The sequence below is a fragment of the Conger conger genome, chromosome 4, assembly GCF_963514075.1.
Source record: "Conger conger chromosome 4, fConCon1.1, whole genome shotgun sequence".
Classification (NCBI taxonomy): Eukaryota; Metazoa; Chordata; class Actinopteri; order Anguilliformes; family Congridae; genus Conger; species Conger conger.
In genome coordinates this window covers 21,346,325-21,370,525 of record NC_083763.1, presented here as the reverse complement: position 1 = coordinate 21,370,525, position 24,201 = coordinate 21,346,325, and the positions used below count along the sequence as shown (strand labels likewise).

The 24,201-nt window shown below is 41.3% G+C and overlaps 1 protein-coding gene across 1 annotated transcript in view; it reads right to left on the bottom strand.

The window, feature by feature from the left end:
• The window catches only part of hmcn1 (hemicentin 1), a 96,855-nt gene extending 73,520 nt beyond the window's left edge, over nucleotides 1-23,335 (bottom strand). The window contains exons 1-6 of the mRNA XM_061237250.1: nucleotides 22,762-23,335; nucleotides 4,560-4,630; nucleotides 3,290-3,448; nucleotides 2,821-2,943; nucleotides 659-830; nucleotides 393-499 (exon numbers count right to left, since the gene is read on the bottom strand). Of these exons, the coding sequence (XP_061093234.1) occupies nucleotides 393-499; nucleotides 659-830; nucleotides 2,821-2,943; nucleotides 3,290-3,448; nucleotides 4,560-4,630; nucleotides 22,762-23,026 (897 nt within the window). The 5' untranslated portion in view covers nucleotides 23,027-23,335. The remainder of the gene's footprint in view (nucleotides 1-392; nucleotides 500-658; nucleotides 831-2,820; nucleotides 2,944-3,289; nucleotides 3,449-4,559; nucleotides 4,631-22,761) is intronic.
• Nucleotides 23,336-24,201: the final 866 nt, after the last annotated feature.

Genomic DNA, 24,201 nt, shown 5'->3' with positions numbered 1-24,201 from the left:
CTGAGAGGATCTCCGGGGGCCTCCTGGCACGCATGCATTTCTACAGCATCACAAATCACACATGCAAGTATTTCCTCCTGCCCCAGTTTGACATGGCAGACACCAGGGTGGGAACCCTTTGTTCCACCACTTCACACAGTCAGACTTCAGAGTCGAATTACCATCAGAGGATAAATACGTATGTTGGAGCAATATTTCATAGGCTACCCAGAATTGAGTGAAGAGACCGGTCATTTGAAAGCAAGACCACCACAAAACGCCTTCTTAAATGCCTCATTAATAATACAGTCAAGTGCCTTGAAAACTTTGCCAAGTAACGGAGGGCTTCCAAAACAAGAGTGTTGTTTTTTTAACAAAACAAGGTCTCAAACTAAAGCAAATGATTAATTTACCTTAATGGACCACATTCCTGGTTTTGGGTCCTTGACGTTGATGACCCTGGCAGAGTTTGGGATGTGCAGGAGCTCATTCAGACCCTGACTCTTCTCAATCCGCCTCCCTGAAAACAAAGTCGTATTACAACTCCAACCAACAGCTAGCTCAGTGTCACAAGCAGATACAATCCATTCCCATGATTATGGGCTGCTGATGACATATGGAATGGTTGGAAATGGATAAGGAACCTGTAAGTACAGCCAAACCAACCAGGAGGTACTACCTTGGGGGTCCAGGATCTCAATATCAGGAGCAGGGCCGCTGAGGGCAACCGTCACCTCTTTCAGGCTGGGGTCAAAGGGGATCTTCCATGTGTTGGACACGCCTGCATGGTGGTCAGTAGACAGCAGATGAACTTTGGAGGACTGCACCGCTTCCTCCACCCACTTCAGCACCTGTAAACAGATGTCACCTTTGTTTTACTCTTTTCAACACACTAATAGTTTAAGCACAGTGACTGTTTGTTTCTTCTGTTCAACAACAAAACGAACAACAACAAAAAAAAGTCATGAGGCAAGTTTTCAGGGAAGTCAATGAAATTATAATTTTTTAATGTAATTACTGAAAAAGAATGTCATTATTATGAAAATGTAAAGCAATTTTATTTCAGAAGAGTTACTCTACAGGCCACAATATTTGGTTTCACCCAAACATGGCACCTAAATCTGACCTCCAATCACAGGAGTTTTCACACTGGTCTATATAATCACCCATATCACTTGGAAGTGTAGAACTAGCATTGAAAGACTACACACATTCTCAAATTCAATGTATACTCTACATTTACATTACCTAAGTGCATACATCCATACCCATCATTGCTAAATTGAAAAAATATAATGTAAAAATATGTATATTATATCCAAATCTGACTTTCACACCTGTCTTAAAAAGCCATGCAAGCAAGACTCCCCTCCTAAAACTAACACAGTGCTTGCTGTCAGATGATACAGAGACTGTAATATCCCTTTGTCAAGGAGCAGTCGGCCCTGTCTTCTCTTGGCATGCGCACCATCTCTTGTCTTCTCTGGGACCAAATCACCTTTAAGAGCATTCCACTGCAGTTAATTGATCAAATCTGGCCATAAATTGGTCTGTCTGGTAGCACATTTTCATCCAGGCTGCTGAATGGAACCATTTTAACGAGAGGACCCCGTGCCTTCTGGTCCTCTGCATGTGAGGCCATCCCTGGAATGTGTGTGGAATATTGGGAAATTTGCTGAGATTCCAGTCTGGCTCCTGTATGTTCACCAGAGCTTGAAAAATGGTATGACACATGGTACCAATGTTGACCCTCCAGGAAGGGTCAAGGATGTCAGCCTTCCCCCAACATGCCACTGGCCAGAATATCCTGAGATCTTAGCCAGGGAGGGTCATATATGGCAAGGCCAGGTGCAAAAGACTGGGGCAGGGTCAGGAGTGAGCATTGATAGACTACAATTCCATGAGCAACTGCATCTGTTTCCTCTGCATAAACAGACATGGACTTCCAGATGAACATGACATGGGCATAGGTACAGTGTGACACAAAGGGACAAATTGACTGTAAATAAGAAAGCAGAAATTTAACTAAGTGATTTTGTATTTTGGTCATGGATGAAGAAATAAATCAAGCAAGGTGTTTATATCCTTCTTAGAGGGCCAATGGAAATGTATAAAAGTATTAAGTATGGCGTATTGGAATGCCTGACGAAAACAATAGATTTGAAGTTCCAAAATTCTGGATTTCCAATAACTTCAAATGTTAAATTGTGAAGCCCTTGAATACATAAAAATATAAAAGACACATTTTGAACCACAAAAAATAAAATATAGTTTGAATGCACCTGTTGGGAAACTAGAGCTATAAAACTCTCGCTTCAATTCATTTATGTGGCTTCTGGGATATTTCAGACCAAATGTCCAGCTTTCAAATGCCTAAGAAGACAAACATGCTTCAACCATCAGATGGCTTGCATCAACTCAAGGATGGGAACAAACTGTTCACAATTTTATCCATAAATCACTCAGGGGTCTGCACTTAATGGTAGCATGTCTCCTTTTAAAATTCCACAAGACAAGTAGATTGATGCAATAATGAAGCAATTAATAATGTTTTAAGATTCATTTCATGACGGAAAATTTAAACGCATAGCTGCAGTTGAGGCCACACAGCCTGTTGGTGTCTTGTTAAACAATACAAACTGAGAAAAAAATTAGTTTCTATGTGTGCAGGAGTAACATAGTCCCTCTATTGAGCAAAAATATCAAGAGGAAATTATAACCATGTGTTGACAAGCTTGGGAACCTTCAACTGAGAGATGTGACTCCAGTATACTGATAAAATCCTTGTTACTGGTAGCCCATATCATTCACTGAGAGAAACCAAGTCACAGAGTCACATACCTCATTAACCTGCTTCTTGTCCAGGTGAAAAACTTGCCCTGAGCTGGTCGATGCAATCTCCTCATAGGCTTTGTACCCAATGTGAGCCCGGTCATCACAGTCACCGGTCAGAACGAACACTACCTAGATACCACACATACACATATGGAGCCTTAAAGCATCACTGCGACACTATACATGGCCATCTACTGTATCATCAGGAAAGCTTACAAAGATTCAAAAAGCATTTGGCATAGAACAAACATCTGCTGGAATTTATCCTTTAAGAAGGCTGTATGTATTTTACCTTTAGGTAAACTCAGTTGCTCCAAATGAGGTTGTCCATTCGGCATAATTTATCTACAGAATGTGGTGTGTTCCCCTGTTTCTTTATTATCTATGACTATAGAAAAAGCATTGCTCAAAGTGTATTGCTTATTGTGACTCCATTATGACAGTGAACGGGTAGTCCCCCCAGTCAAGGCTGCACCTGAGACTGCTTCTGCTGGATGAGCTGCAGGACTTCATGGGTGAGCCTGTAGTCTTTGGACCGGGCATCAGTGAAGACATAGATGAAAGATCCTGGGAGAGAGATTTCCAGGGCAATCTTAATGGCCCCAATACTCATCTCAGGACAGTCCCCGCCTCCCTGTTGATACAAGGTCAGTGAGCATTGAAACATCATTCCCACATGATCAAACATTGTCTCACCCACAAAATATAATCCTCGTAAACCCACATAAATCTGGATAACAGAAGTGTCCCACTTCAGGTGGATAAATCCATTCTCCTTAAGTGTTTGAGGAGTTATGGTTGACAGTTCAGTTAAGTGTGTTATTAGTCAAGACTGTGGGGAGATCCTGGAAGCAAGGACCTGTCACTCTTTCTTCTGGAGGTGCACGTTCGTTTCAGCCACACTCAGCTGCATGACTGAACCACGCTCCAGAAAAGACCTACTCTTCCCCCTCAGGTCAGAGGAACTGACTTTCCTGCACATTCCTGGAGCTGTGTGACTGAGGGAGAACACTGATGGCAGTGCGCCAACTGGCTCAGCACATCTGGAAGTCAGCTATCTATGTTTCCCCCAGTCGGGATGGAATGTGAGGGGCTCTGTCCCTTTCTATCAATCTGTCCGCCCCTGTTTCTCTCATCTTGCGCCCAATCCCTCCTCCATTCTCCAGTACTATTGCCACCATTACTAGGGATAGCCCAGCACCATACACATGAGATACCACAGATAGTGCTTTTGCAATTATGCCACTAATAACACACTTCTATCCCCTTGTTCAGAAATTACTGTCTGGGAATATCTGGCAGTCTCCCACCAACATTTATGTTATATATGTGGTAAGAAGGTAAGAGGGGGTAGAGGAGAGGAGATGGGCTCTCTTATAGAGCGACATGTTACACAGGACACTATCAGAAAGTAGTGTATGTCCATTGTACCCTTCACACTTTTAGATTAGTATTCTGAGGTACATGACCCAGTGTTCCTTAGAGGATAGAAACAGACCCCTTATTTGGACAGTAGACACAACAATAAAATGTATTATATCCCAGGACAGGGCTCCACAGCTGCAGAACAGTTTTGTAAGAAAAAATACAACCATTTTAGTTTAATCACAGGATACTCTATATTTAATGATGTTATGAGTTGGTATACAGACTCATGTTAAGATGCCTACAATGTAGATTATCAACATTAGGTTCATGCTTTATGAAGTCACTTATAAAGCATGTAGATCTTGTGCAGAACCCACCTGAACATAGAGTTCCCTGAGCTCATACTGGAACTTCTTTGGGTCTGTGGTGATGGTGACTGGGCCAATCTCTGTAAAAATCAGCAAAAACAACAACATAAATATATAACACAATGATGCTTTGAAACCAATAACTTTATACAAAAAATGATATTTTTAAAATATTTTCCCTCCCAGATTCCATACTGCTGATAAATATTTTATCTTGACAGAAGACACACTACAAGCTTTCTGTGCTTGAATATAACTCACTGCTCTGCTACGTAAATAGAGGAAATCAGATTGATTCAAATTTATGCTTTTCTGTGGAATTTGCGCTATGTGGCTGTTGCCCAGTGGACTGTTCTCATTCCTAGCACACTGTGGGTCCTCGGTGTTGTTCAGTGAGAAAACCCATCCGGAGGCCCCCTCCGACACCCCAATGGTTTAATATTCAGGAGAAGCAATGCTAATAACGGGTCTTTCAGACAGCCATATGGTCTCAGCAAGCAGAGGCCTCAGAGGGCTCACAGGACCCAGTGGCCTTCAGGATGGATGGCTTTGTGAAGTGCGCTTGACAGTGGCCGCTCGCACTCCTTGCATTTCCGCCATGGCATCTCAGCCAGCCCCTCATCAATCAGCTCAACCCCAACCTGCACCTTCCGAACCCGAGCACAAAGCAGATCCGTCTGCAGCACGGCGCCACCATGTCCACCAGGGCCCTTCTTTCGGGAAAGATAAAGCAGCGCAACTCTGCAGTGATGTCACCCCACTCTTTCAAAGGGCTATCGTGGTTCAGATTGGAATTAGATTGGTACACAAAACAGAACTTTAGGAAGGCAGATATGTTATACACAGTATTTACAATGGTGTGCATGTGTATATGTCTGTGTACAAAGGGACTTCAAACCTTCATACACACATACAAAAGCCCTGCTTAACTTAATCACAGTATTGCACAAGTTTGAATGGGAGAGAATCATAATGCACTTCCATTTTCAGTGTGCAGACTCTGCATCTTCTTCCCACAGTGATTATGCTTGGTGCTGAATGTGATTAAAAAGTTAATCATTTGAGGGGAAAAATATAAGTGTAATTAAACGATATTACATTATGGGGTCGTGCTGCTAACACAATCCATAAACCCCATTTTAACGATGCACCCTGCTGGTACTAATTGGCTATGGCTCCATCACCAGCATCTCCTCATTACACGTTCACTCGTTTCCATGCTCATCAGCTGTTCTCCAGCGTGAGGAAAATACCTCTTGACTCCGGTATGTTCTTGAGTACGTCTTAAAAACCATGAACCATTGCAATGACTTAATGTTTTATTTCGATGCCCTTCTCGCAGTTTAATGAGCTGTTAAGTCTTATTTATAAGTAATTCAATACAGCAAACAGAACACAGCAGTAATGCTATGTGGAAGCACAAATAAGTTCTCGAACTGACAACATTTGAGGGTGGTGCGCAAACGGGTTGGTTATTAAATACATTGTATATCTGTGAATGCATCCAGAAGTACATTCAATTTGGCATTCATTGGAATTTTTGTGGGTTTAACCTCCGCCCGACACACACACACACACACACACACACACACACACACCTTAGCCATGTCACAGGCACGCCTACAGTAGATATCTGTACGAACAGTAAATGATAAAGCAAGTTGCAGTAAAGCAAGCAAAGAGTTATTTGTGCAGAGCATTAACACTAACTACTAACTACCAATTAGACACTTGAGTATCTACAACAGCCCCACACAAAAAAGTACAATTTGTTATGTGCATGCCATTGAAACTAGAAATATAGTGGTAGCCTTCCAGTTCTATCAAATGACCAAAAGGAACAATTAAGGGCTGAGAATCTAGTATAATCAGAAAAATTATTAAAAATTGAAAAAGGAAACATTCCTGTTGATGTCAGACATTTTAATGGGATGAATGCCTTGGAATAAAAGTTTAATACGTTTCTGAAAAAGGAACTATCATAAAGATTCTTCTCAAAGCTTTGTGAGCACTGTAGTCATATGAAATGGGCTCCAGGATTATTGGCACCGATAAGAAAAATAGAGAAAAAAGGCTGCATATAATAAACAACATAGACAATGATCTATATTGTATGTTCAAATATTTGGGAAAACTACAGTCTATATTTTTATGTAAATAGTTACTGTCATGTTTCAATGTTTTTTATTTAATAATTACATTTTTCTGAAGACCACAGATGCCAAACCCCTAACAATCATTGTCGATAAAATAAAAATTATGCAAAACATATGGAATGTTAAGTAACAGGAAGAGGACACACGTGCATCTTGTCCCTACGGACGGATAAGAGATTGGTTATGTCTTGGGGTCATCAAGTTTTTAAAAAATCATAAAATGGCACCTCCAAATGGCAAACTCTTTGGAAGGATGCCACAAGGACCGCCCTTACTGAGCACAATAAACAAAACTGTTATGTTTCTGTATCTGTCCTGTGTGTATTTATGTTTATTCTTGTTATTTATTCATTTTTCATACATCCTCGGTTATTGTTTTCCATTACAGTTCTCATTTGTCATCCCCTGTTATGTCTGCGTCTGAATGTTTACCAGCCTAATCACTCCCCTGTCAGCGTGTCTATTCGGGTGTTTACGGTAGTTTCGGGTTTTCAAACATTCCTTCCAAACTCGCGATTCTTACTTCCTGCTTTTTCTTGGTAGTTAAATGTTGTAAAGCACTATTCTTACTAACTACTACTAATCTAGATATTGTACAGTACTAATCCGATGAATACACTTACTGTCTGTCTAACTAACTAACTAACAGTCACTTGTATTGGGTAGTTTAGAAGTATTGACATAACTAATTCACTAACGCAATCTCTTAGTATTTCTGGACTGTTCTATAACTCCGCCTCCCTATGCTATCCCTGATTACTCGCTTAGTTTCAGCGAAGTGTTCGCACCTGTCTCTAACTATCACTACGTCTTCAATCTATGCAAATGTCTACTCCCTAACCCGGAGCCGTATGTTTTACATGTTGGTTACGTGCATCCAGTCCGCGTTTTCGTCTCCCTTCTGTGATGATGTTATTACCCTATTATGTTTCCCCACCTGTTGTCTATTTGTTTAGCCTTTGTCAAGCCTGCCTTACCCTCTTGTTTTGTTTGCCATTCTGATTTTCTGGTTTTTGATATTCTGCTTTGTTTCCTGACTTCGATTTTTGCCTACACCCTTTTGTACTTTCGCCTTTTGATTTTCTGGATTTTTGACCTTCTTGCCTGTTTTTTCGACCATTCTTGTGCCTTCTGTTTTTGTCCTTGTATTGGATCTACTGGCTACAATTATGGACTAATAAACTACGATTTTGGATTATCTGTTGGTCTGCATCTGGGTCTTCAGCACCGTACATAACAAAAACCAAGCATCTTGAGTTTCCCAAACTACATTGGAATTATGACTGGAAGAGAGTGCTATGGTCAGATGAGACCAAAATTGAATGTTTTGGCCATACACATATCAACATGTTTGACAGCGAAATGGAATGCATTCAAGGAGCACTATTTAAGATCAATGGCACAATGAATTCAACAATTACCCGAAAGGACTCCTAAAGACTCATGGCTGTCATCTTTGCCAGAGGTGTTTGCACAAAGTAATAAACCAGGGCTGAGAATAATTGTGGAACCTGTTTTTGGGAAAATATTAGTTTTATTTGAAAAATGCAAGACTTTGTTTGATTATGTTGAATCATTAATAAAGCACACTACTTTACGCATGTTGGAAATAAAGCTTAAGTTAACTATCATGTTTGACTGCGTTTTTATCAAGAGTGCAAATCATTCTGGATCACACTGTACATATTCTACAGTGGCCAAATGTTCCAGTTAGGTCAGCCTTTCATGTGGAATACTACATAAATTAAAAAATATGATGTACTGTACCCAGCAAAGTCTTTCCAAATGCTCAAATTTGGCAGTTGAAAAACACTTGAAGTCAAGGAACACTTGAGCAATCAAAACCTCTTTCAAACTAACAGGGATATGTATTTGGCTGCTTGTTAGGGAATGAAACTTTTGCTTTTCATGAATGGAAAAAAATATTCTACATTCATATTTTCTTGATTAAGGTGGTTTTCATCTGGTTTAAAAAAATACAACCATCTCCCTCTGGTACATGTGCTGCTGAGCTTTTCCATGATAAGGCAATGTAAGAAAGTGATAACACAGATAATACATGGGATTCCCTCAGTGCTGTAATTGTTGTGGAAAGGTTTTAAAATGTGTTTTCAAAATCATGGGAACATTGTGAAAATATAATGCGGTGGTTGGTAACTGGTGTAAAGGTAACCAAATTTGTTTCCTGTTGTCCTGATGATAAATAACACAAATGGAGTAAACAGGAACACATGCATGATCTCAGGTGGAAAGAATGCTAAGAAGTATGACCAGGGGATTAACAAAACAAGACACAAGAACAGGACAAATGCCAAATGCTAATCATTTTATGGAAATGGAGTTAAAGATTTGTTAAAGGTTTATGTAGTTGACAAGAGGAACAACTGAATTTAATTCTGGTAATTTTAACCTTCTTCTCTCAGAGGATTTATCTGTGGTCGCATGTGGAAATATCTTGCCCCCACGTGTGTGCTTAAATGCTAACAGAGAAGCAAACGGAAAAGAATGGCCTCCCTCCAGCACTATCTAAACTTTGCCTAGGACATTAGGTGAAGGTAATTCACTGGAAATCGGATTTATGTGTTTTGTTCTTGGCATGATATTGGAATTCCAGTGTCATGTACAAAGGGTCACACGTATATTGTTTTGTTTTCTTCTTCAATGAGATCAACATTAGCAGGTCAGCATTTACCACTCATCCAGAGAGCTGAAATATCAGGAAATTCCTCTGAAGAAGTCAGTTTTGCCCAAGTCAAACAGTGGAGCGGTCTGGGAAACGAATGTGGATATGTCCTAGTGTGCCATGGGCAAGGAAGCCTGTATAGCTGGGGAAGTAATCACACCAACAGTCCAGAACATTTTCAGTCTCTGGGGTGAAACACCTCTCTCTGAATACACCATTTCAACTAACTATAAATAACTAATTAAAGCATCTCAGAGCATGCTGAATATCCTGATTCTCCATGGCTTAAAAAGACCTTCTAGGAATCATGCAGTGTGACAGGGTGCCCATGCTTTTTTTCTCGTGATAAGTTTCCCAGGTTGTGCAACACACTGGAATTCCAGGCTTTGAGAAGGATCTTCATGATGGTTTAACAAGATGTCCGGAAAATGCATTTTATCTCAAGGATGTGCAATCCCTTTTGCCTGAGTTCATCCCTTTTATTGTCTGAGCCTTTCCATCATAAATCAAGGCAAATTCTTCTTTCTATAATTACCAAGTATTTTCTCGACATACTAGACTGTATTTATGAGTGTCTGAAATATCCAAACCAAGCTCCTTTCTGAATAGATGTTTTCTCTTGTATTCTCTTGGTAATGGGAGCACAGTCAATAACTGGTGGTTCCCTGAACTTGCTCTTTGTGATGTTTATACAGTATATTCCAGAACATTATTCTCTATTCACTCATCAGCAATGCATAGAGCTGTAATAATATTACAGATTCTATATGACTGGACCTTTCAACCACTGGGATTTTCTGCAGGTGAGATGTCATGTCTTGAGTTCCCCCAGAACAAAAGCTCCTTTCTCCTTCCATCTTTCACCACTTTTCCCTTGGGTCAAAAAAAGGCATAGTAAAATTGCCCTGTAATGCAAAGTCAATGCTTGCTGATCATCTCTTTCAGTAGCGTAATGTACTGTAGATACCCCAGCCGTGCTCGGTGAAGCCTTAATGAATCTGACGATGAAACTAGACTGGCAAAAGCCAGGTCATACATCATTTATATAACAGTTGTAACAGCATTAATAGCACATGGTTTGTGCACAGATAGCTCATAACCATTATGAATATGACAGATCAATGGTTCAATAAGGTTCAAATATAAATATAATATATATTCTATAATATATTTTTGTTATGAAATTCAAGCTTGCACAAGAGTAAAAAAGCTAATTTTGTGAATGAACTGTGATGTCAACAGCCACCTGTTGTCCCTCCTTTGCCTGTCTCCCAGCTCATATATTCTTGGCACTGGTCCTAGCAAATAATTAAGATTAAAGATTAATATTATTTTTGTTTGCCCTGTGCAGATATGGAGATCCTTCCCATTATATGTGGTGATCAACCACCAGCAATGGCCAAGAACTGACTGAAATGATAAAATCATATAAACTGAAGGATGTACAAATTCACTACAGACTTCACAATGCCTATGTATGTAATGTAAAGGCTTGCTGTGTTTCAGCATAGATTCATTGTGACAAATAAGTAAACTATGCTAAACAAGGGAAACAACAGGATTTAAGTGAAAGAAAATTCAGATACATGCTAAATGTATGGAAAAGCCTTGCAGAAAAATAACTACATTTGAAAGGGGAGGATGTAATGTTTCAATAGTAAGAGGAAATAAACTTTTCAGCTTGGCCGCTGCCTAACCTGCCTAGCACTCATGGTGGTCCTGGCAAGTGATGTCTTTTAGAGGTGTGTGAAATGTAGCATAATTCTATTTACACTTTTCACAAGACACCTAACCCCTAAATGCTCCTGACGAGCTGGTTGGTACCTTGCATGGCAGCCAATTGCTGTTGGTGTGTGAGTGTATGTAAGAATGGGTCGATGAGCAGCATTAATTGTACAGCGCTTTGGATAAAGGTGCTATATAAACCAACCATATAATGCCAACTATTTACCATTTATAACAACCTGCAGGCAACAACACAATACAATGATTATTACTAATGCTCTAAGATACCATTTGCAAGTAATATCGATAAAAATTACCATGCAATAATGTGATTGAAAGAACAAAGGTAAAGCTTATAATGCACACATCTCAGTGGACATAAAACACTGCAACCTCAGAACTACATCAACTCCAGATATTACACCAATGAGAGTTACCATTATGGATTGTCAGGCTTGCTTTCAGCAGCAATTACTGTATTTATTTAAAGCAGATTGAAATTCATTGGTAATATGTGGCATTCCACTGTGATTGTTTATTGTTTAAAAGAAGATGTGCATGTACTAACAAATTAGCAGCTGTCTAATTCAATAAAGATATAGAGTTTCATTAAGTTGCTAAATATGCAAGTCTATGAGAGCACTATGTAATTGTGTGGTAAGTGTAATAATTGGCAGCACTTTTCAAATACAACTGCAGCACATGCTTAACATAATCCCAATTAGAATAGCGGTGCCCCCTGCTCCCAGGAGGTCCCAGCAGGTCTCTCAAACGTTGAGTAGGACCACTGTTCTTTTAATATAATTACCACCCCCCACCCCTCTCCCTCAGTCTGACAATGCAATTATTCATCAGCTGAAGTGAGGCAGTGGCAGAATTCCTCAGGCTAAACCCACAATCTCTTTGGCCTTTTCTAAAGAGGGAGCAGGGATTTGAGATGGTGAGAAAAGGGGGTTGGGAATCAAAGAGGTGCATGTGTTTGCGGTGGCGGGGAGGGGTGTTTGCGGTCAATGGGGGCGTGATGCTCAGAAACATTGGCTCGGTTTCAACTTTGCTGTGCTGGAATTTGAGGCGATCTGAAAGACTGGCGGAATGCATGGCCCATGCAGGTGAAAAGAGAAATGCCTGAGAGGACCAAAGGGGCAGCTGCTCCCACAGCTGAAGTGATGAGAGATCAATACTAGTGCTACTAGATCAATACTATACTGCTGCAGGGCACGGATGCTATATGCTAATGAGTAAGCGACTGATAGGATACTTAGGGCTCTACTTTGAGGATGCAAAGGAAGTTGGCAAAAATGAGGGCAAACCCTTTTCAGAGCAAATTGGATTGTGTATTTCAATGGCATGGTTCATCAAGGTGGTGCTTCAGTTTATAATGGATGAAAATATATATAAAATGGCAACCCCTCAGTTTAACATTCAATGAACTATAACTCTGTTTAACTTAGAGATAATTTTTTCCATATACATTACAGTTACAAGTACGGCCCATACAGTAAACTGAAAACAGATTCTGTAGAGTACAAAACACAAAAGAAGCATAAGTCCTGTCATTGGGCTTAGAATTATTGTAAAAACAATACTTGACTTCATAAGTTGAGAGCCCAAGCTTTGCTTATTTAGGCTGACTTCAGGAAACACTGCTGTCGTTCCAGAGCCCTGAGGGACAGGATTACAAAGCACAATGCTTTTGGTTCCACTTCACATCACTTCTCTTCTCTCTGACTTCATCAACCACTAATGACCCCTATACCCCAAATACTGAGGATTTCCCCCCCGGAGATTCTCTCCTGGAAAATCATCTATCCACATTTTAAAATTAAACTAAAATTCAAAATATTAAATTGCTCAAATACAAATAGTATGACATTCCTCTGATTGCTTGATGGCCCAGGCAACATTTTGCCAGGACACTGGCTTGTTGTTCCATCTTGTTACACCAAAAGAGAGAGTGAGAGTAATGAAAAATAACCTCTTTCAGTTTCCAGGTCAGGTTAGAGACCTATACCTTAACCAGACCTTAAGTTTGAAATTTCCCCAAAAATCTCTTCATGATCAAGGTGATACTACAAAAAAAAAACAGACTAATTGATAAGTCTGTTATCAATGCCCCAAAAACCATATGATCTCAAGATTGGCGGCAAAGATTCCTCAGTCTTTGTTTAGCAGCACTTTTGAAGTCAGTCGTTGACTGGTGGAGACGTGCTGCTGTCTGTCACTCAGAGACTGATCATGCGCATAGCTGGGAGAGGTTATCTACGTTGTTAGCAGAGGCACGTCACTGACAACTGCGGTGGAGGGTAGAATGCCTGGGGATGAGCAGGCTAATGGTCGAGTGGTTAACAAGCAGGAGCAGAGGTGGTCTGCCGCTGACTAGGGGAGAAGAGGGTGAGGGTCTCCGCTCAGGATATGCCCTCAGGACTTCCACTGTGATCTGGTTCCAATTTGGGTGGACGTGACTGGTCTGGCAAGAGCAAAATAGGGGCCTGCTGTACGCTTGGAACAAGGATGTGTGGAGGAAGGTCATTGAGCTGAGTAATCCTGAGGGCCAGTGTTATGAACCCCATAAACCTGCCACAGCATGGTCCTGAGGCCCACACCACTATTCAGTTTGAGGGCATGGGAGTGTCAGGAAGCAAACGCGGAGCCAACAGAGGGAACAACCTGAGCAGCTAGTGGGACATATATTATAGAGGTTTAGGGGCATATCCCCTACATGTATCCCCACAGAGGAATAAGGGTGAGATCAAATGGCTATGCAATGCTTAGGTCTGGAACGTGCACAATAAAGTTATATGTTTTATATATTTGATATGATCACAGAGGATAGCAAGCATAAATGAAACGAATGGCACTTTTGTTCACAACCAACAAATTATTAACTTCAAATTCCAAATGATTCATTTGATGAAAAAGACGTGAAACTGAATAGTATTGTTCCTAAAACTATTTTGTCTGTGAATGGTAAACACTGACAGATGTTGCAAATTACTGTACAAAATGGCAGACTAAACTTTGAGGAATTACAAATATCCACCTGAAACACAACGCATGTGCAACAATGCTCGCAACGCTATGTTCGTATAGCCTATGTTCGATATTTGTAAATTCATCGAGCTAACTATGGCTAATTTGCTTGCTGCTACCGATAGCGAACTGGTATTGCTTTATAACTAGACATGTAGTTTTCGCTTGGATAATAAGCAATAGTATACAGAGTTTCAGGAGTGCAATTTGGGCAGCTACACGAGAACAATCAGAATAACCCCCCACGCCATTGGCTGTGGCAATTAGAACCATTTTTCAACCAATGAGCTTGAATTATTGTACAGCTGTGGAATGTTTCGGTGCAGAGTGACGGCCCATCAACTGTATATTTTGAAACCAGAATTTAAGGACTATAAACACAGGCAGAGGGTGAGTCAACATGTCAGTGAGCTTTTTTCAACAATAGGAAGGGATTTACAATCGTCTATTAACAATGTTTTAATACAAAAATCTTATCTATTGTCCCTTTAAGATTCAAATATTCTCCATAAGGATCTTGTTACCTCAGATGCAGTGGAAAAGTATGGACATACTACAGTATTTCACAGCAAGAAAAAATACATTCATGTTTCATAAGTCATGCTCCCAGAAATGATTTCCAGAAGTTAAAACTGTGAATGTTTTCGAGTTTGCTTCCACAAGATGCCTTCGCAATCTGGCTGTCACCGAAGGCTTTTATTTTTGCCAGATTCTTCTTTCTGTCTAGAACATTCTTCTGAGGTTCTAAAGATAACCCCAGGATTCCTGGGCTGGCGTGTCACATAAGGCTGTGTTATTTTGAGAGATGACAATGAGATTGATCCTTTCTCAGATGTAACCTCTGACCACTGCTTGGCTGAGCAACGCAGGAGCAACCTGAACGGGCTGGATAAACAATGCCGGAATGCAGCTGTAAAACATTATGAACAGTATGAGCAGCAGTGGTTTTTTGTTATTTCCCAAATATGAAAATTGAAAACTCCAGTTTTCTTAAAAATGTGTCTGCATAGCAAATGCAGGTATTTTAGACTTGAAACAAAAGATAATCATAGTATGTGTGATGGCATGACAATAGCCTAATTATTGAAGTTCACACAGTAAAGGAATTGCACTACTTTATTGCACCCATCGAATAATGCATACATAGCAGAAATCAGAACTAAATTTAGTGAGAAGATACCATGGTATGAGAGGAAGACAGCACAGGGACTTATCAATGGGATGTAAAGCACTGCCAACAAACTGCAGTCACACATCTCTTCCTCTATGACTTGTGAGGTAGCAAAGGGCAGAATCCCAAATAAAACCTCAAGAAGATGCACAAAAGCAGCACTGTAACAAAACAAACATTGTAATCTAGCAAAGTCAGAGCAGTTTGCAGCCGTAATTGTATCTTTGCCATCACTGTCACCTCTGAAAAGCAGGACCTACCACTTGTTCATAAGTATGTGCCGTGGCAATAAATTCAGGTTCAAACCAGCATCTTATGAGACTCAAACAAAGGCTTCATTCAAGCCTGCATGGAACATTGTTCTACGGGACAGTACTCCCAGAATGCACCTCTGGAGGGCGAGTAACCACTCATTAGGGCCCCATTTCCTGGCCTCTGGGAGGAGAGGCTTCTGCAAGGCCTGTAAGCACGTGAGTAGCACAGAGTCTGCTGCCCAATGGCCTCGAGCAGTGTCTGCCTTCCTCTTAAAAAGCCGCCTTGATTAATACTTTTACCAAACCATTACTGCCGGCTGCCCTGCCCTCAGGCTCCTTTATTTCCAAATGAATGGAAGGAATGGGGGCAGCTTTTAGCTTTTAGCTCTTAGCTGTAGCAGAGTGCAGAGCCGACTACGCGCTAATGCTGGACATGTGATAGGGAAGTGCTGAAGCATAAAGCATCTTCACCAGACTCTGAATGCCTACAAATGGGCCACAATGAAGAAAATATTTCAACACTTACCGAATTCAAAGCAGGAAATTATATCACTAAAGGAATTGCTTAAACGTGTGGACTTGATTTCTTGCCAGTTGAGAATGTCAGCATGCTAACAGTCAAAACAGTCCCTGGGTACAAAAGCATGTGGGCCCTCTGTGTTATTGCCAGGCAGAGGGGTGGGGTCACATTTCCGACCACAGAGGATGGACCTCTGCGTGCATGCACAGAGTAACCACAGACAGGAGATGTGAATGTTCCTCAATGTTCTCATTGTGGTTTGGACCAGAGTCCTCTTTTTGTTGGAATGTCGCTAAGAGCAGCGCTAACGCAAGCTCAGCGTTACCATTCCTCAACACTGTACACCACAATGTCAGTTACCTCCCCAATCCCCTCACAATATGACTCTGTCTCACCCCCCAGCCTCCACCCCAGACTGCACAGGCAGGTACATTCACGGCTACCTGGGTGGGTAACACAGGGACAGTAGGGTTCCCTCTCATACAGAGAACACTGTGCCCTTCCCCCAAGCCCGAGGCCTGAGGTGCCACCAGTGTGTGCTGAGGAAAGCACGGAACATGGTCTTCTGATGATGTGAAACTGATCGAGTGGTCAGTACGCCCCTAACATCAGCCCCCTCATCCCACCCGTCTAGGCCCAAAGCATGGCTGTGCCGCTGACTAAACAGACTGAGGCGTGCCAGCAGAGCGGTGTTAGCAGGAAATGTTTCAGCAGAATGCAGCCTCCCCCAGGGATGGCAGGGCTCAGCCCGTGAGAGAGAGCTCCAGAGCCTCTCAGCCACCAAAATTACAATGGCTTCCTCTGGGCCCAGCGCTGTAATTCAAACAATATGCCAGGGCTCCGGCGAACCAAAGAGCCGCCATCTCCCGGGACTCTCCTGCTCCCTCCTCCGCTAACCTACTTAAAACATACACGCACAGACCCCAAACTTACAACTGGGCGGCTCACCAGAGGAAAGAGGGCCGCACTCATGCACTCGACCTGATCATAAAACACACCGCGTGTCAGTCAGTACGCTAGTTCTGTTACCCAAACCATGTTTTGGCCGTGCTTGACATTAGCAATATTACAGTGCTCGGAAAAAGAGGTGTTTAAAAAATAACAAGGGATCACATCATCAAGTTTGTGAGAATGAAATGTGGAAGTTGGCTTTTTTTTTGTCATAAAACATGTAATACCTGTACTGCAGGTTTTAATTTTCCTGACCTTTTTTTATATCAGCAGAAAGTTAAAAGAACCACTACTGTCTAGACATCCATTATGCTGTGTAAGAGTTTTTACTTTGAGTGTAAAAACCACTGTATTGAAGTTCCAAGTAATGGTGCCGTCTACAGTATTTTGAAAAGGCTTTCCTATGCTGTCCATTTACCCCCTGGTAAGTGATTACATTCCTGCAAACAGCATCACCATTCAGCATATGACCATCAGACAGCAGTGACCATCTGTGAAAGAGTGGTGATGAACAGAAGTGGCCGTAGACCATGTTTCTTTGCTCCACATGTTTACTTACAGTATTGCATAGCATAACATAACAGTGAAGAGAACAAGCCATTCAGCCCAACAATCCTCACCATTTTCCTACCACTGAAGTCTACCTATTGCTTAGGTTATCAAAAACTAGACAGTATCCAGCACTGCATCAAGCTTGGTCTAGATTAAACCATACATTCACAGAAAGCAGAATATGGTTCATCATGATCAGACAGATGACAAATATACAGGTCTGCACACATGGTTACTAGCTGGGCCAGACCTGAGTGAATAAGCAGTACCAGCGTTGACTGCAATGGCCACCTGGCTAATACCAGTATGTCACTTCTACATCCCTGGGAGTAGTGAAAAATGGGGCTTTATTCTGCAGGTCCTTGATACCTTGGAATATGAATATGCCCATACAGTGAGCCAATGCAGATTCAATTAGGCTATTTCCAGAGCTCGAGCCAGTATGGCTGCCAATGAGTGAAGTCTTTTTGGATTAATGCCTACCCTAACCATTCAGTCTTTAACATGCCCTTTTCTCCTATAGGAACGCTCAGACTCATATTTTCCATTCGCTACCTTCCAGCCTCAAGTTCATGACATCACGTTGATTCTAGAAATTCCCCTCCGGGTATGGAGACCTTGAAAAATTGAGCCAGTAAAAAATGCAGGCAATATCTCATTATCCATTCACAACAGGACTGAAAAGCAATTGGCAAAATATGCCATAGACTGTAATGGCACTTATATAGTTGTATCGATATTGTTGTTTTTTGTATTAGTTATTGTATTGTTTTACTCAGGGTATTCTAGCCACCAACTGTGGTATGCTAGTTTGGAAGTTGATGTATTCTTCAAGGGTTCCGATTATATCTGTATGGTTACACTAGGACTCGGAACTGTACTGTCCTCTCAGGTCCTCTTCGCACTTGTACTTGTGTTTGATCTGCACTTTGTTGTACGTCGCTCTGGATAAGAGCGTCTGCTAAATGCCATGTAATTTATTGTAATGTAATGCAAAATGATCCAGCCCACTCTCAAGATTCATTCTCTAAAAACAAAGAAATTTGGGAGACATAGTCAAATTAGTTTAGATTATCCTGCGGTGGTTGTTCTGCCTCTTTCAATACTGTAATATGGTGTAAAAAGACAAATACTATTTGAACACTATTGCAATTATGATACAACAAAATATTTACATCAAAGTAAAAGATAAAGCAAGCAAAATAATCAAACAATAGAAAATGACAAAGGAAATATTTTTAATGACTGTATTTAAAGCTGCATGACACATTCCAAAATTAGAGGACATTTTAATATCCCAAGCAAATCATTAAAGACACAAAACCCATAATTACAATGTACTGCGGCACACTCCCATTTTCAGGGGTTTTCTCTGGAATTCCCAGCTAATGGCATCATTATCGACTTTATTCACAATCATTTCAGGACCTTTGTAATCTGACAAAGCATCCAGACTAGAGCAATGTGTAAAAAAAAACCCACTGAGGCTTTGAACAGGCATGAGGTTTAAAAGCTCTCTCTCAACACCTCCCATCTCATTCCAAGAGCTTTATTTCACCACTTAAACACAGGGTACCCTCCGTACCTTTGGAGCTGAGAGATGAAATGAGGGCTAAATGATAGATAGGAGAAAAGCACCCTTGAACCGTTAAACTAATTGCCTTCTTAAAGCTGAACTGATATGGCTGATGTGGAAAAGCAGCACAGCACTGGCCCAGCTTTGCCATCTGTGACAGACTGAAGAGTCTGCAGAAAAGAACAATCTTCAGAAACAAAGGCCTTTCTGTATGAGGCTTTGTAGTACTGTTTGAACCGTCTTGCAGTCATTTCTGTCGAACCAGAGGCTAAAATTACCATGACGAATGCAAAAACGTGCCTAACAAAACTGCCAGACTGGATGCCGGATGCTGCATCCATGCTCGTATGGTAGGGCAAATGAAGGACGAGTTTTCTCTTTTTTTTTGCTTTTTTTTTAAACTGTCGGAAGTGCTGCCATGGCGATGAGCGGACTGAGGGTCGTGGGAGAGCGGGGGCATCCTGTGAGCTCATTTCCTGACGAGAGGGAGAGAGAGAGATGGCAGCTCCCATCAATCTCCCGTCAAATGACCTCAGAGCTCTTCCTTCCGACCTGAGCACTGACCTATTTCCACACGGCCAATAAGAAACAGCCGTGTGAAAATATACAAGGAGGCTTGTGTTTACAGGGAATCACAGCCCGCGTACGTGCGCCGTGTTTACACAGGGATCCTTCACTTTGAGTCATCGCGCTGCTTCCAAGGGTTCATCCCAAGCCCTTTGAAGTCATCTGAAACTGATTGCTGCCTGCTTGCACAGCCACCCCCTTCCCCGCAGCTCCCCTTCCTCCCCCAGAACAGTGTGCATTCCCCTGGCTGCAGTCCCTCTCACATTCGCATAAGGTGGCAGGCAGTGGCTCCGCATACTAGCGCTGCACAAGCGCTGCCATTGACTTGACTATCAGCCATTCCGGGTTCTCCGGACAGAGTAACGTTTCCTGCCCGTTACTCCCATACAGCCAGTCCCCAGTACCCCACACTTTTCCTGTTTGTGTATACCGTCTCAGATTACAAAGTAAATAAAATGTAGTTTTGACTTCTGATTCAAAGCCCGCCAAATCAAACAAACTGTACTTCCTTATCACTGTGTGGAATGGGAAATGGAGAAAATGTGTGCACAGCTTTCAGAACTTGAACAGAGTTTAAAGGCAGATCTATATGCATCTTCCATGTAAAATGCATCTGTCCCTCTTGATATGATTAAATATGATAGTATCAAGCTGCTTATGAACAAGATACTATGTCAATATGACACACGTTCAATATGAATTGCTACCAAAGCCTTTTTAAAAAGGGGAGTTGGGGAAATTAGTTTAGTTGCAATCCTGGCACAGTGTAATTTACACAAGGTAAAAGGTTCAGTGTTAACTCTTACAGGGTACATGTGGTCATATAAACTATGTTAGCATTCAATTAGCACTGCAGATTTTCCTGAGCATCAAATAGAAATTGAGCTGCATGTAAGCAATCAAATGCGATAATGTGTGTATACAAGCCTTGGGGGACAGAAATAACCCACAGCAATAAATGTTCAAAGCTTTTCATTCAGTTGTTGGATTGCACATAGCAATAAAATGCCCCATAGTCCACACACTCATGAATTCAATACAAATTTGATGCATAGCAGGCCATTATTTTTGTTGTTTAGTTTAGCTGCCTGCATGCCTTTGTAATTGCACTGCTGAAAGTGTGAAACCTGGAATCCACTAAAAAAACACAGTTTAAAACACTTTTCACACAGGCATGGTCATTTTGTACAGGCCTATCTGTATATAAGATGTATCCCTCACTTCAACTATTTATTTCCCAGTACCGGCATGCAAGGCTACAGGCTTTATTGAAATGATATCATGCAAAAATGCTTAAAGAATGTAACATGCTGACTTTCGCATAATATTAGTAACAACCACACATCTGGAAAACTGGTTCTGAACTCCTTTGAAGGACAGGCTTGCTCTCGAAGGAACCTCTACTCAATTTTTCCCCCTTTGTGATTTTTTTTTCAAATCTCTCAGTTTAGTTACAGTGGATGATGCTTTGAAAGGATAACCAGATACAGTTATTCCAAATACATTCCAGAGAGCCCCAAAGACAAGAAGGAAAATGTCTTTGACACATGGTGTTTAGAAACAACCGGTACGTCAGTTCTAGGTTCAGTGCGAGAAGTATGAAAAGCCGTCTGTGATTTTTTTAACAAGCTCTCCCCGGGAGTCCCAAGAGAGTGCGATCACGGCGTTTCTCTCTGTTTACGCATTGTTAATGCTGACCAAGCATCCTTCGACGCCTCTTGTTCTCACTTCTGCCCCAGTACACAACCCCTACAGGGGCTTTGTTTTAAGCTAATATGGATCAAGAAGAGTGCATTTCCCTCTCCGCACCTCTTAATTACACATTCACCCACTGCCTTATCTGCGGTTTGCAGAATAACAACAAAACTACGAACTTTTGATACACGACCAGAAATATGTGAACTGCGTCTGTGTTTGGAACTCGTCGCGTATTTTATGGAGGTATGCTACATTACAAATGGTGACTCCACATGATGGTTGCATAGGATGTCACGACGAGCATAGCCTACATCGTTCCTTTTGAAGAGGAGAGTTCAACCGGCTGACGAAGAGAACCCAGTAATATGTTGTTACTATTTTAACCGCCCTTTCTAATGTATCATCCATCTAAAATTCTGTCACTAGGCTACACATTTGATTGAATGTAGGCAATATTGGGCAGCATATTGTTCTCCTTAGTAATGTATGCCCTTTCGCCGCGTTTATTAACTTATCTTTTAACACACTTGTCACAGAGGGGACAGGGCGCAGGCAGGAGTTCCCCAAATGCAAAAAAAAAACCCCGCGTGCTGTACGGTCAAGGTATGAAGTGGAGCGGAATGATAATGACAGTGAAAGAACTGTGGAACATCTGGGGGAAACAATGCTTTCATACCACTAGCCTACAAGGTGCGAGATGGTCCTGTCTGAGACCATTAAGCCTGAACAAACTAAGATATCTCGCGTTATGACAAGTAAGTGCGATTCTGTTTCAACGCCTATTCATTCATTTTAATTAGAACATCTGGAACCATTCGCATTGACGGTAAAAGTAAATAGAAACACAGTGTGTTACAACTGTTTAAAATACATTCTCACATCAACCTAGTCAATATACATGCAAATGAAACTTATTCAGAGATATCACGGAGATGCACGCTCATTTCATAGCGTTCGTTTTCAGGTCACAGTCGCCCATAGGCAATTGCACTGGCATTTTTTTGACAACATACACCGGAAATAGTTAGATGATATTTGCATCACAAAATTATCACACGGGATTTACTATTGATAACAGGATCCAGGAAACCTTCGAAACATTATTCAAATGCAACGCAACACACACACACACACACACACACACACACACACACACACACACACACAGTAGGTTGTTCTGCAAATAATATATTTGTATACTTTAAATGTTGCATGCTATTCATATTTCATTGAAATGTTCGTGGCTTGACATATAAATCACTTATCCATAGTATCAACAAGGTACCCCAGCATGCAGTCTAGGGAAACGTTGACTAGTTATCTCTTACCTGGGTCATGGAAAGGTATCAGGGCAAAGTTATACAAAGGCTTCTTTGGTCTGCTGAGAGATGTCTCCAAGATTTTCGATGCTCCTTCAATGACTTGCACCAAATCATCGTACATGGAGCCAGTCACATCAAAGACAAATGCCAAGGTAGAAGCTCCTTCTGGGATATCTTCCTTTGTCCCTTCGGTTTTCGTGTCCTGGGCAGTGGACAGAACCACAAGTAGCAATATTTGCTTGACCAACCGAGGAAAAGGTCCAAATACCATTTTTAGACGCAGCCTGCACTATTTTTCTTCTTTGAAAAAGATTAACTTATTTCTCAGTGAAACTTCAAAAAGTGCTGTGGTAATAGGAAAGACATTTGGTGCAACAGATGTGAAGAGGTTGAGAGAGAAAGTTCAATATTTAGTATGTTTGTAATTCGTCTGTCACCAGAGAAAAGTTTCTCCGTTTGTGCCAAAGATGCTCTCCTTGTTTCTTTGAGGAGCTATTGTTCAATGCGCGTGACCCCTCTCGCTGAAGGGACCAAGAAGTTCCCGAGCACAATCACAGTTTGAAGGAACTGTCGACTCACGGGCGCTTGTCCGAGATTAGTAACCCCACACTCAGCCCGGACGCTGAAGAAAGCAAAATGATTCCTTATACAGAACAGCTGTTCTCTGATTGGACCAGGGCTTTTGTGGCTACAAGGAGTCTGTGTGCATTAAGATACTGTCTTCTCGGCATATAGACAACACACTATTGCATTTGTTTTTGAGTTGGGAATCAAAGAATACGGAGCTGAATGGAATGTACCCTACACCGACACAAAGTGTTTATAAATAAATTCGCTTGTTTGATATGACTACATAAAATAACAGACAAGCGGACAATAAATAAATTGCAGGTATTACAATAAGGCATCTTAAGCCCACCATCAGGAGCGGGTACATCTGACCTCCGTACTTCTTTTAGATAAACTGTCAATGTAAGCGCGAGTCAAAGTATGCCAATGAATGCTAATGTAGTTTTTACTGAACACGGACAATAGGGCATTCTCCGACACTATCATTTATTATGCAGAAAGATCAAACTGACTGTACGACCACAATTAATTTCTATCACCAAGTGTAATGAAGCGATTGAATTCGTAGAGAATTAATTTGGCTGCTACAACCGCTTTGCGTCTTTGTCAATCGAGCTCCCCCTGCTGGTATCGTATGGAAGATATGGTTTAATGAGCCAATCCGACATACTTTGTAGTTTTTTAAGTCAGAGGTGTCCAATCGTATCCTAAAAGGGCCGCCGTGGGTGCAGGTTTTTGTTTTAACCCAGCAGTAACACACCTGATTATACTAATGAACTAATCGTGGTCTTTAATCAAGACCTTGATGAGTAGAATCAGCTGTCTTAGTCCTGTGCTAAAACACCCCTGTCATTGAACAATGTAGAATTGAGTGAG